Source organism: Lissotriton vulgaris, chromosome 3_2, assembly GCF_964263255.1.
Source record: "Lissotriton vulgaris chromosome 3_2, aLisVul1.2, whole genome shotgun sequence".
NCBI lineage: Eukaryota > Metazoa > Chordata > Amphibia > Caudata > Salamandridae > Lissotriton > Lissotriton vulgaris.
Genome location: NC_141690.1, coordinates 225,866,171 through 225,878,951, shown reverse-complemented (window position 1 = coordinate 225,878,951; position 12,781 = coordinate 225,866,171). Strand labels below are relative to the sequence as shown.

Here is a 12,781-nt window from a genome sequence, read left to right as displayed (position 1 = left end):
TACTCAGAGATCTTAGCTTTAGACCCCCAACAGAAGGATGTCTAGGACTCCTGGATCTCTATCGCTATTACCAAGCTACCCAACTCAGGGTCTTTGTGTAAAGGTTACTCGAAGAGTTAGAGAAGCGCTGGCTGGTTATGACTAAGACACTGATGGGACAGGCCTGTGGAGAATTCCTGTTCTTCCCAAGCGAGCCTGCTCCAAAACCCTTTTTTGTCTTTCCCATCACTAAATGATCATTGGCCGTTTGGGATGGACTGGCAGTACGGGGCGGCCTAACGTCTATCTCTTCTCTGCTAACACCTATGGTTGGGAACCTGAACTTTACCCTCGGCCTTTACAATCCCACATTCCACCTCTGGAACCATGCAGGCTGTAGATCCACTGGCCACTTGTTTGATTTGGAGGGCCTGATTCCCTTCAAGTCCCTATGCACAACCTATGCACTCCCAGAGTTGGAACGTTGGGTGATGCACCCCTCTGTCCGCCCAGGAGCTGAATGGCAACTCACATCTTTTGAACGTTGGCTGCTATCTAAGACATACGACAAGCACCTTGTTTCAGAACAATATCGTAAGATAGGCCCCAGTGCGGAGGTCACAAAATCTACGAGCCAGAAGCGCTGGGAGTCAGAAATAGGCAGAGAGCTCACGATGCAGAGTGGGGAGATATTTATTACCATGCATGGCACACTGCCCATAACATAGCATCGAAGCAGCTTGAAAAATGTCACCTAGTGGTATTACACGCCCCACTGATTGCACAAATGTAACCCGTCCAGATCCCCAGAGTGCTGGCGCTAATGCGGGTCCCTTGGCACCCTACTACACATCTCCTGGGACTTCCCAAAACTCACGACCTATTGGTCACAGGCCCTTAAAGACACTGATACTCACTTTGACACAGACCTCCTCAGATTCCCTGCTAATATTGTCTTGGGTCTGCCCAACGCTCTCACCTTCCCCCTTAAATCATGTCAAGACAGACAGATTGGATTGGCATAGGGGCATCCTTATAGAATATTTTGACCACTGGAGTACGTGGTCTGTTCCCACATACCTGAGTTGATTACAAAGTCTATGGCACATAATAGGGATGGAACGCATAACCCTCACGCTATCTTACCAGGGTGCATTGTTTCCTAAGCTGTGGGGTCCATTCTAGACGCTGTTGACATCAGAATTTCATGAACTCACCTGCCCAAAATATTTACGACTTCTCCGCTTGCCCGAAGCTCTCCCTATCACCACTTAGGAGCTCCATCGTATGACAGTTTTCCTTGTGACACCCATGATGTTGCCCGGGGTTTTGGGTGATGGGGGAGGGGGTTCTGAGGTTGATATACGAATCAATGCACGGTGATACGGAAGACAATGGGCCTCGAAATGCTGACGTATTTTCTTCTCTATGCTAACAATACCAATAAAGAAAATGTAACCATAAAACGCACTCCAATTATTCAGGTGATGTGTAGGAACGAGCAAGTGGCAATCAGACACCCGCCTCAAGAAGCACAAAGACTGCAGAAAAAATATAACACTTTACTACATTGCACACAACCTACAGAAATCAGACATGTTTCTATAAAAGTTAATTTATTAATTACATAATTATATAGAGAACAATCTGCACATATATTGTTCTAACACAGAGCAGGTTACATTTTCCATAGATTACAAACGTTGCTTAATGACGGTTGCAAGAGAAGGCAGCCTACGTTAAGTGCTGTTGCACAAACAGAGTGAGTATCTTACACAGCTGTGACTTCATAGACACCTTAAGGCTGATGAGTGAATTACTTGTTTAATGTTTAAAAAACATTTTCAATTCACTATTTGCATCGGTAGTGCCAACCCCCAATATTTGGCACAGTCAAAGCCAACAAGTATCAGGTTAGGCAAGGAGATCAAAAAGTGTAGTAAAGAGCCTATTCTGTCATGTAGTTCATTTAGACTGTCGTGAAAAATCTGCATTCAGCATCTGTGTCCTTAATTGGGCCATATTTATTACTAGCTCAGGATTTCTCTTCAAGGTCACTCTCGCTGTCACTGCTGTCGCTGCTGTCACTGCTCTGGGACTGCAGTTCTTCTAAAATGTTTCTGCAGAAGGAAACAAGGCAGCATTGGTGAGTTCGCAACAAACTTAAGGGGGCCAACACTGTTAGAGAAGTCTGCACAACTGCAAACGGGAAAATCGTTAGAACACGACCAAGCTAACTCCACAGAAATGACTGTATGTCCCCCTGACATCCTCTGCCAGTATTCACAATAACACACATTATCAAGAATAATAACTTGAGTACAATAAGTTCTTTACTTCATGACCTGTAGATTTCCGGTTTCTTGTGACTGAGAAGAAGCGAGTGCAGTCACAGTCATGCTCATCGGTCCTTACAATTTCTCCCTTCCCACCGCTGCGCTCTTTGTTCCTTCCCTAGGTTTCTCTTCACCTATCATGGTCACAATTCTTCTCATATTTAGGTCAAGCGCACCGGACGGCTGCAAAAGATCTATTTGCCATCTTACAGTGGGTTTAGAAGAATACCTGAGAGCGCAGAGATGTTATGGTATGGTGCAGGGTACACTCCTACATATCATGCTCTTCGTGGTAAATATGGATTCCTAAATATTTAAAGGTTTGGAACTCTCACAAAAATGACTTCCTCCCCCCCAGGATGAGTTTGGATTTACACAGAGGGAAGACACAGGATTTTGTATAGTTAACTGCTAATCCCAATATGTCTTTGAAGTGTTTGAGAATCTCGTCACCCCGTGTCAAGCTGGAGCGGACGTCTCATACATGCAGCAACAGATCGTCAGGAGACAAAACGTGTTTTTCCATTTATACGAATCCCTAGCTCGTCCCCTAGGCTCAAGAGCTAGAGCAAAAAGGACAGGAGAAAGCAGACAACACTGTCTGGGGCCTGGGGTGATATCATACGCCTCCTAGACATGGCTTCCCATTCTCTCTACCTTGCCGTGGGTTCAGAGTAAAGTAATTTGATCCAACTTATCAAGTCAAGACCTAGCTCATACTGGTCCAGAACAGAATAAATGTAGTCCCATTGCATGGTGCCAAAGGCCTGTTCTATATTTAGAAATACAGACAGAGTGGGGCCAAGTGGTAGGGGATTGCCCCATTATTTGATATAATAGTCTCAGGTTTAAGGATGTGTTTCTGGAGGGGAGAACCCATTTTGGTCTGTATGAACTAGCACAGGTGGCAGCTGCAGCAATCTTTCTGTGAGCAGTTTACTTAGTATTTTATAATCTGCATTTAATATAGATAGCGGTCTATATGAAGACAATGCAGAACAGTTTCTCCTGGTTTCAAGGTCGACGTGACCAGTGCTTCCCTAGTAGTGGCAGGGAGACTACTGGCCGCAGTTATTTAATGTGAGTAATATTGTGGCACCGAGTGTGTCAAATGTGGTGTAGAAGTCTGTGGGTATGCCATTGGATACTGGCATCTACACATTTTTTCTTTTTTGCTGATATTGCACAACATTGGCAAAAACGATTTTGCTTTTTACCAGTGCTATACTGCATGGGTACAGAATCCATGTTACATTGTTTTTTGCACAGTGGGCGGGTTTATAAAGAAAGTATGCACTTGCAGGTTGGGTTCCCAATAGTGAACTTGTTCATGCGTCCTGCTCAGCAGGTCGGCCAGGTTGTCGACCACCCCAGAAAGGTTCTCTGCCATTCAGGGAATGCAGGAGTGACTCTGAAAGGAAGTACCTTGAAATAATAGTGATGGCTGCCTACAATGAAGCAAAAGTAATGCCGGGGGGGTAGGATGGATAGGGATGTGTTGTAGGTGTCCTTGAGTTCTAATGCGGTCATGTCATTGCACCTTGTTAAAGCAAAGGGATGACATCCTGCAGAGGATGTAGCGATTTAGGCTCCTGAGGTCCAGCAGGGGCCCAAGGGAGCAGTCCTTTTTGAGGATGAGGAAATAAAGAGAGTAAAGCGCCCCTTACCCTGCTGGTAAAAAGGCACTAGCTCCAGGGTCTTTTTGGAGGAGCAATCTTACCTCATCCTTCAGAAGGACGAGATGGTTGCAGCTGAGGGTGTAGGTGGAGGATGGGATTATGTGAAGGGTGTGCGAGAAGTTCTAGGCAGAGGCGAACCACTTCTAACAACAACTTACCTGATGTGATTTCCTACCAGTATGGAAGGAAATCCTGCAGTCTCACTTGAATGGTGTTGTGTGATTGGGGTGGAGAGAAGGAGAGTAAATTATCTGAGGTGGAGGCCCCTTTGCTGGAAACACATTTTCCTCTCCATGTTACTGTTGCCTCTGTAGACACCATTGGTGTACCATTGAGCCACATGCTGGGGACATGATTGCTGCTGCTTCTGGTATGAGGGGGTAGAGTCTGGTACAACGCCTTTGGAGCTTTCCTGTATTGTTGCCTAACAAATGAACCCCTTGATGATAGAGTCTAAAGGGCACCCGTATAACCCATGTGTTTTGTTTTATCTATGTCCTTTTCGATGTTTTCCTAACATCTGATCAACCTGCGGGTCGAAGAGATGTCCCCATTGCAGTTCAGGTTCAGCAGGTGTTTCTGAATCCATCTTGAAGCTTGAGATATGGAGCCAAGCAGGTCATCTGATGATGACACTGGTATAGATGCCCCAGGACGCGGTGTCTCCGCCACTTTGAGGGCACAGCAGATAGTGGCTTTGGAGATAGTCACAGAGGGGAAAACTATCTCCTCCTCCTTCCTTTTGAATTCCTCTGAAAGATGCTCGACTAGCTCTTGCATCTTGTAGGAAGCTGGCTCTGTGTATATAATACCAAAGTGAGGTATAGAGTTTACAGAGTCTCTGGAGTCCCCATAGATATAGCAGAGGCTACATTAGGTAAGTACTAACAGCTCTCTTTGTGGTAGTGTGGGTGAGCAGTTAGGCTTAAGGGAGGTCGGGGGAATCACCAGATCCCAGAGCAGGATCGCTGGGAAGATCTCCATGTGTTGTTGAGCCACTCTAACTTGGGCCATGGGCGTCGGGTGCAGAATTGCGGAGTGGCTGGAATCCAGATTCTGTGGTAAGTCTTTGTTTTGAGCAAGTCCAGTGCTTACGGGAGACAGAGTCTGTAAGAGGGTGGCAGGGCAGCTCCTCTGAGCTCTGGGAGTTGCTGGCTGCTGGATTCTTCGGAGTTCTACCTGTAGGCAGGTCGTAGACGGGACAGGCCGGTAGGGCTGTGGCTAAGGCAGTTGGTGTCCTACTCTTCTTCCTGGGTCAGTACGGCTCTTCGGTCCTTCTTTGGTCCTGGAATCTGAGAAGGCAAGGTTCAGGGTTGCACCTAAATACTAAATTTAGGGGCATTAAAGAGGTGTGCAGGTTGAGATCAATGGGCCCCTTCCTTGGGGAGGTACACTCCCTATTATGCCACCCTCCACTGGGAGGGGGAATGAGACTCTTCCTAACTGGCTGAGTCCCCTCATCTTCAAGATGGAGGGGACTGAGATGTGTGCTTCACCTCGCCTCCCCCACCTGAGGGGTGGGGTTGGCAAAGGTGGACACACCTCTTCCTAGATTGGTTTTACAGCTGATTCTCCCGCCCAAAATGGGGGCCAGAACCAGTGGTAGCCAGTTGCTGGGGGCAGCAAAATGCAGGGACAGCGTGCCACTATACCCTCACCTTAGGGCTAGTGTTCCCTGCTTGAGGGGTGACTTACCCTTGGCCTCAGACAGTGGATTCCAGGCATGGCGCACAGAGATGTGTGCCATGTCGACTCTTCACTTTTCTCTGCACGAAAACACGCAGCCTGCAGTGGCAGTGTGTGTGTATTAAGATGCAGGGCTTCTGAAGGTGGCACAATAGGCGCTGCAGCCCTTAGAGGCCTTCCCTGATCACAGTGCCCTTGGTACCCATGGTACTTTTTACAAGGGGCTTACCTGTGGCCAGGGATGTATCAATTGTAGATACAAAGGTACCATCTTGAGAAAGAACACAGTCCCTAGGAACCTTAATGGCAGGGACCCATCGCACATTAAGTCAGGTTGTATCAGATGTCGGACTAAAAGTGAGGGTAACCATGCAAAAAGGGGCACTTTCCTACACATCTCGTTCCACTAAGCTGTGTCATAGTTGAGAAGGAGGCCGACTGAGTTGGCTAGCCTCCAGTGGATAGAGCTCCCTACCTCCACCCCATTACCAGCAGTGTCCAGACACTTGTTCTCCTTTATAGGGCGGGAAGCTTTGCACATCGCCTCAGCAGAAGACCGCTTGCGTGCTGTATGGGCAACAAGTGAGTCTGCTGGGACATGACCCTTGATGTAGGCCAGGATGTTGGGAGAAGGCTTGTATATTTTTTCTACCGCCCCCTCAGAAGCTTGGCGTCTGTGCCTACAATACTAGCAGCCTTTACTGAGGTCTTCGTTGAGGGGCTGGAGGTTGGTGAATGAGACATCTTGTTTTTCTTCCTCCTGGTCTGAATCGGAGGAAAAGTGTGGAATTGTGCTGACTCTTTACTGCATGTGCCCACCGCAATTTTCAAAGCCATAGACCAGTAGGAACCTTAACTGTATCTAGAAAATTTAATGCGTTACCTGCTTGAAATTTGGTTACTGTACCACTAGTCACCAATGACTGGAGCACAGAGACTCTTGGCATCCTAAAAATATGCTAGACTTTACTTGGGAGGGACCCTTGTTTGTGTGGCCAGTTTTGGATAGTGAGGAGATTGTCATTTTCATCCACTCCAGTGCTAGTAATAGGAGGTCAAATCTCATCATTATCTCTGAATATGGTACGGGCATTATCTCAACTTCTAGCATCGGTCAGACATAGGAGAGATGGGCGGTGAGACAGAGGTGGCAGGAGAGGGGTTGATGCAGGAACACGCAGAACAAGAAAAGGAGCTGAATGACAGAATCGTTGCACTGATGTTAACGTTTGATGGCATTTCATTGTGCATTGTTTAGAGTTATGCACTGATGAACGTTTCCAATGGTAAAATCCTGTTTTTTTTTGTGTTTCTGCACTGGTAAAGAAAAGTCTGTGCTGCAATTTAGAGTATTTTTAGTTTTTGTCTAGTTGGAATGGGTTTTCACAAGAGTAGCCTTTGTAGACACAGAAAATGGACTTAGCAGATGACAGCTTGGTGAGCTCGAAAAACAAGTATGTATCCTGGGTGTTAATATGATTTTATTTTTAGGTGAACACACTTCAAGTAAGACTTTTATCTGAAAGTCACAACTGATACACACCCAAACAAGTTGACCCCATTTACCAGTTATTTTACACTACACAACAAACACAGGGATGTAGGCTCACTTGCAGAGCCTATTTCCCCCTTAAAAGAGGCCCTGGTTCAATGCCTCCTTCACAACTGCTTTCTACCCTCACAATGCTAAACTACATGTTTTCTTAGCATTTCATTCCAGATGTTTGTGTCACACACAGAGCCTAGCACAGCGCCAGCACACCGCAGCAGTGCATCACCACCAATTCGTCCAGCACGTCACTCCTTGTCACATATAGCACCACATCCAGTGTTAAACAGCAGATTATCTAGCTTTTATGATTATAACATGTTTTAATCCCCGTCTATGATTATGTTGCTTTCTTCTAAAAAATAACAAAACTAATACATATTTACGATGTGACTATGATCTGTAATATCATTTTTCTGTTCGACTGGGTTCACTAGCCTGCCATTTAAACATCAGCCAAACAAGTGCAATTTTGTTTTTTAACCTTCTCTCTTCCAAGCACTGTACCTTCAAATGTTTAAATTATGACCCCCAGTATGGTGTCTAACAAAGCCACATTCACCAACATGAAGTTACATGTGAGAGATCAGAAAACAAAGTTTAATGCATGTTACCTACCCATGCAGGGCAATTATCACACTCAGTTAAAAAATACTTTTGTTAAAAAGCTCGAGATAGTGGTTATGATTACGATGTGTTCGGTGGCTTCACAGTCAAAGTTAAGGAAACCTTTAAGCATATTAATAAGAGAAGCCCAACTTCAAGATGCAACTCAAAAGTATGTAGAATAGACCCTGCTAAATATTTATTTGTAGTCAATATGGGAGTCACTTACATGGGCTGAACTATCCGATAAATGTAAGACACCTCTTAACAAGTCCGCGCCCTGCAAACATGCTTTCTTAATGGCATATTCCACTGTTTTAGTTCAATCTCCAACTGCATGTCTGGGAAACCTGAACAATATAACTAATAAAACAGTGGGCTTACCTTTGTTCCTCAGACAGAGAGAAATCTTGCATTACTTTTTCCGCTAGGGTCCCTGCAGATGGCAAACCAAAGTCGGCTGCCAGCTGAACAAGTTTAACTGCTTGCTCTTGGTTACCACTCTGCTTGGTGCAGTTCAAAAACTCAACCATCACTTCGTTGCTGAAAAATAGAAACAGTATGTGTGAATACAATCTATCAAGAGTAAACATTTCTAAACTAGTTGTGTTCTCACACACACAAAATATACATGATTTTTGTTGTTGGTGTACTCACAAAGGGAACTTAATTAAATTAGAATGAAACTGCAAAAAAAAATAAAAAAATAATGATGTTAGCGTGCATAGGTCTCGATTTGTCCATCATCGTTAAAAAGTACGGAATTGTAGTGTTAAGTTGATGCCGCACCACTTATTTCACAAGCTACGATTATGAATAGATAATGGATTAACAAGCATGAAGCATATGCCAAAAATATGTAGGTGACGATATTAGGGGGAAAACCATGTTAAATATTCAAACAATAAGATCTCACGTTTGCAAACTGCTAAAAATGGATAGTAGGTGATCCAGCGTGTGAAATCAGTTCTACAAACCCATCGGACAGTATACCAAGGACAAGCCTGCACTGGAGGTAATCAGTAGGTATGGGTATGGCATGTAGTGTATGTGTATCAAAGAACAGCTCCCACACCAATATTAGATCAGCAGCAAAAGTGCTCAATAATTGAATACTAGCACTAAAAGTGTTCTAGAGAAATAATGGAAGCATTCAAATCTGTAGATGTCGGCAACACTAGGCATGGAGTGAGCAAAAGAGGTTGGGAACATTTGTGTCAGGCCCAAACATACTTGCAATATTCTTGCTGGAGCTTAAACTCACCTTAAATTGATTACTAATGAAATAGTCTCAAATAGAAACTCAATTAGGATAAGTCTACTGTATTTTAAGTACCAATCTGGAGTTGTATTACCGAGCTTCAAGCAGCATACAGGATAAATGGCAAACATGACTGTGCGTACTTACTGTAGCTGCACCTATTTAATGTTCACACAGGAGTATGTTCCACTAGGTAATGAACAACATGAAGCAGAGTACATATGACAGAAAACACAACACAACCCAGATGCTCCATGTAATAAAAGATCACCAAGCTCTCCATGGTTCTAACCAACACAACCAACAATCACAACCACCAACATAGCATATTATTCAAAACATTGCACATAGGGCCAGTACAGTTCAGGGGAACCAAACAGTTGATTGTCATCAAGCTCACAACAGCATTCAACTCTACATAAAACAAAATATGCTTTTAAGACACCACCACGGTAAACCAGCACCCACCCAACAAATACCTCAAAGCTAGTCTAATTAAAGGGATACTGTGGACTCCAACAAGACACCAATTGAAATTATAAGACCTCATCCATATACCAGTCCTTCAGATGGAACACACCCAAATTTGTAAATATTTGTGGTAACACACCAAGTAACACTCTGCTCATTGCAGCAAACCAATAACCACAACTATACAACTGATGATCCTACTTGAACAGAGAAAAGATCCAAAAAAGAGAAAACAGATCCAAGTCAGAATCCTCAGGAGCATCGAATGAGAAACACGAACCAGATGGAGTGGTAAACAATTAAAATAGCACTATACAAATCTCTGCTACCAAAACGTACAGATTCACTGAAACTGGCACCAGGGGTAACAAGCATTTACAATGCAACGGTCTCGCCTTTGCAAAAGTTAGCGCTTTTGGCATTGTAAATGACAAATGTTTTATTTATGTGTTGGTTTTGGAAACAGATAAATAAATGGCATTGTCATGAGCAGTAGAGAGTGAGTAGTAGAGAGTGAGTAGTAGAGAGTGAGTAGTAGAGAGTGAGTAGTAGAGAGTGAGTAGTAGAGAGAGTAGTAGTAGAGAGTAGTAGTAGAGAGTAGTAGTGAGTAGTAGAGAGAGTAGTAGTGAGTAGTAGAGAGTGAGTAGAGAGTAGTAAGTGAGTAGTAGAGTGTGTAGTAGAGAGTAGTGAGTGTGTAGTAGAGAGTAGTGAGTGTGTAGTAGAGAGTAGTGAGTGTGTAGTAGAGAGTGTGTAGTAGAGAGTGTGTAGTAGAGAGTGAGCAGTAGAGACTAGTGAGTGTGTAGTAGAGTGGTGAGTGTGTAGTAGAGTGGTGAGTGTGTAGTAGAGTGTGTAGTAGAGTGTGTAGGAGAATGTGTAGTAGGGAGTGTAGTAGAGTGTGTAGTAGAGAGTGTGTAGTAGAGAGTAGTGAGTGTGTGGTAGAGAGTGTGTAATACAGAATGTGAAGTAGAGAGATTGAAGTAGAGAGATTGAGGTAGAGAGATTGAATTAGAGAGATTGAGGTAGAGAGATTGAAGTAGAGAGTGTGGAGTAGAGAGTGGAGAGTCTGTAGTAGAGTGTAGTAGAAAGTAGTGAGTGTGTAGTAGAGTAGTAGAGAATGTGTAGTAGAGTAGTAGAGAGTAGTAGAGGGTGTGTAGTAGAGTGTGTAGTAGAGCGTGTGTGTAGCAGAGTGTGTAGTAGAGTGTAGTAGAGTGTAGTAGAGTGTGTAGTGTAGAGTGTGTAGTGTAGAGTGTGTAGTGTAGAGTGTGTAGTGTAGAGTGTGTAGTAGAGAGTGTGTAATGTAGAGTGTGTAATGTAGAGTGTGTAATAGAGTGTGTAGTAGAGTGTGTAGTAGAGTGTGTAGTAGAGTGTGTAGTAGAGTGTGTAGTAGAGTGTAGTAAGTAGTGACTGTAGTAGATAGTGTGTAGTAGAGAGTGTCTAGTATAGAGTGTGTCGAAGAGAGTAGTGGCTGTAGTAGTGAGTGTGTAGTGAGTGTGTAGTAGAGTGTGTAGTAGAGAGTAGTGACTGTAGTAGAGAGTGTGTAGTAGTGTGTAGTAGAGAGTAGTGACTGTAGTAGAGTGTGTAGTACAGTGTGTAGTAGAGAGTAGGGACTGTAGTAGATAGTGTGTAGAAGAGAGTGTCTAGTATAGAGTGTGTCGAAGAGAGTAGTGGCTGTAGTAGTGAGTGTGTAGTGAGTGTGTAGTAGAGAGTAGTGAATGTAGTAGAGAGTGTGTAGTAGTGTGTAGTAGAGAGTAGTGACTGTAGTAGAGTGTGTAGTACAGTGTGTAGTAGAGAGTAGCGACTGTAGTAGAGAGTGTGTAGTAGAGAGTGTGTAGTAGAGTGTGTAGTAGAGAGTAGAGTGCGTAGCAGAGAGTAGTGACTGTAGTAGAGAGTGTGTAGTAGAGTGTGTAGTAGAGAGTGTGTAGTAGAGTGTAGTAGAGAGTAGAGTGCGTAGCAGAGAGTAGTGACTGTAGTAGAGAGTGTGTAGCAGAATGTGTAGTAGAGAGTAGTGACTGTAGTAGGGAGTGTGTAGTAGAGAGTAGTGACTGTAGTAGAGAGTGTGCAGTGATTTGAGTTTTACATCAAATTAAAAACGAAAACGGAACAAACTCATCCTATACATTATTGTGGTAGGTGCCCACGCATATAGGGTTAAATGATGCGTTAGATGCCACAGGTCCCACCAACACGCTTCCTTTATGATAGGAGAATGCCCAACATCGCGGAGATTTGCTCTCTGCTCTTCCCGGATATTTGTATTTTCAAATGTATAATGTTATCCTGCTAAACGAAGACGATGCTCAAACTATAAAAGAAGAGGGTTTCACAGATATGTTAGTCCTTCCGGGCAAACGAAATGACCCAAAGAAAGATCAAGTGACAGTTTAGAGCTCCAAGTGAGTCTTAATAAAATCAGTGTCTGGAACGCATAGCATCAAAAAACGAGCGGGGCATCAAACTGCAGTGTCATTCAATCAAAGCTTCAAGGCTTCTGAGCGCTAGCCGAGAATTATTTTTTGTGAAGCACTAATCACTGTGGAAGGTGCCCCTGCTATCCCAGATGAAAAGAAGTCAGTCTAATATGAAAATAAGCAGTATTTGGAATGAATGTATTTGGCAGGGGGAAGGTGGGGCGGCGCAAGACCGTACTGACGAGTGAACAGGAGCCATTTTGTACCGAGTGATTCTGCCTGTGTGCATGTAGACAAACCAGGCAGCAGCATGAGCATGTGATTCGGTAAAATAACAAGCATTTACAATCCAATGGTTTTGCCTTTGTTAAAGTTAGAGCTATTGGCATTGCTCTTGACACTCTGAAGCTCCACTCTGCACTCTGAAGCTCCACTCTGCACTCTAAAGCTCCACTCTGCACTCTAAAGCTCCACTCTAAAGCTCCACTCTGCACTCTAAAGCTCCACTCTAAAGCTCCACTCTGCACTCTAAAGCTCCACTCTAAAGCTCCACTCTGCACTCTAAAGCTCCACTCTAAAGCTCCACTCTGCACTCTAAAGCTCCACTCTGAAGCTCCACTCTGAAGCTCCACTCTGAAGCTCCACTCTGAAGCTCCACTCTGAAGCTCCACTCTGAAGCTCCACTCTGAAGCTCCACTCTGAAGCTCCACTCTGAAGCTCCACTCTGAAGCTCCACTCTGAAGCTCCACTCTGAAGCTCCACTCTGAAGCTCCACTCTGAAGCTCCACTCTGAAGCTCCACTCTGA

The 12,781-nt window shown here is 44.2% G+C and overlaps 1 protein-coding gene across 1 annotated transcript in view; it reads right to left on the bottom strand.

Annotated features, from left to right (window-relative positions):
* Window positions 1–1,576: 1,576 nt before the first annotated feature.
* Window positions 1,577–12,781, bottom strand: part of PTCD3 (pentatricopeptide repeat domain 3) — a 185,949-nt gene continuing 174,744 nt past the window's right edge. Inside the window, exons 23-24 of the mRNA XM_086964253.1 lie at window positions 8,220–8,378; window positions 1,577–2,099 (exon numbers count right to left, since the gene is read on the bottom strand). Coding sequence (XP_086820379.1) covers window positions 2,015–2,099; window positions 8,220–8,378 — 244 coding nt within the window. The 3' untranslated portion in view covers window positions 1,577–2,014. The remainder of the gene's footprint in view (window positions 2,100–8,219; window positions 8,379–12,781) is intronic.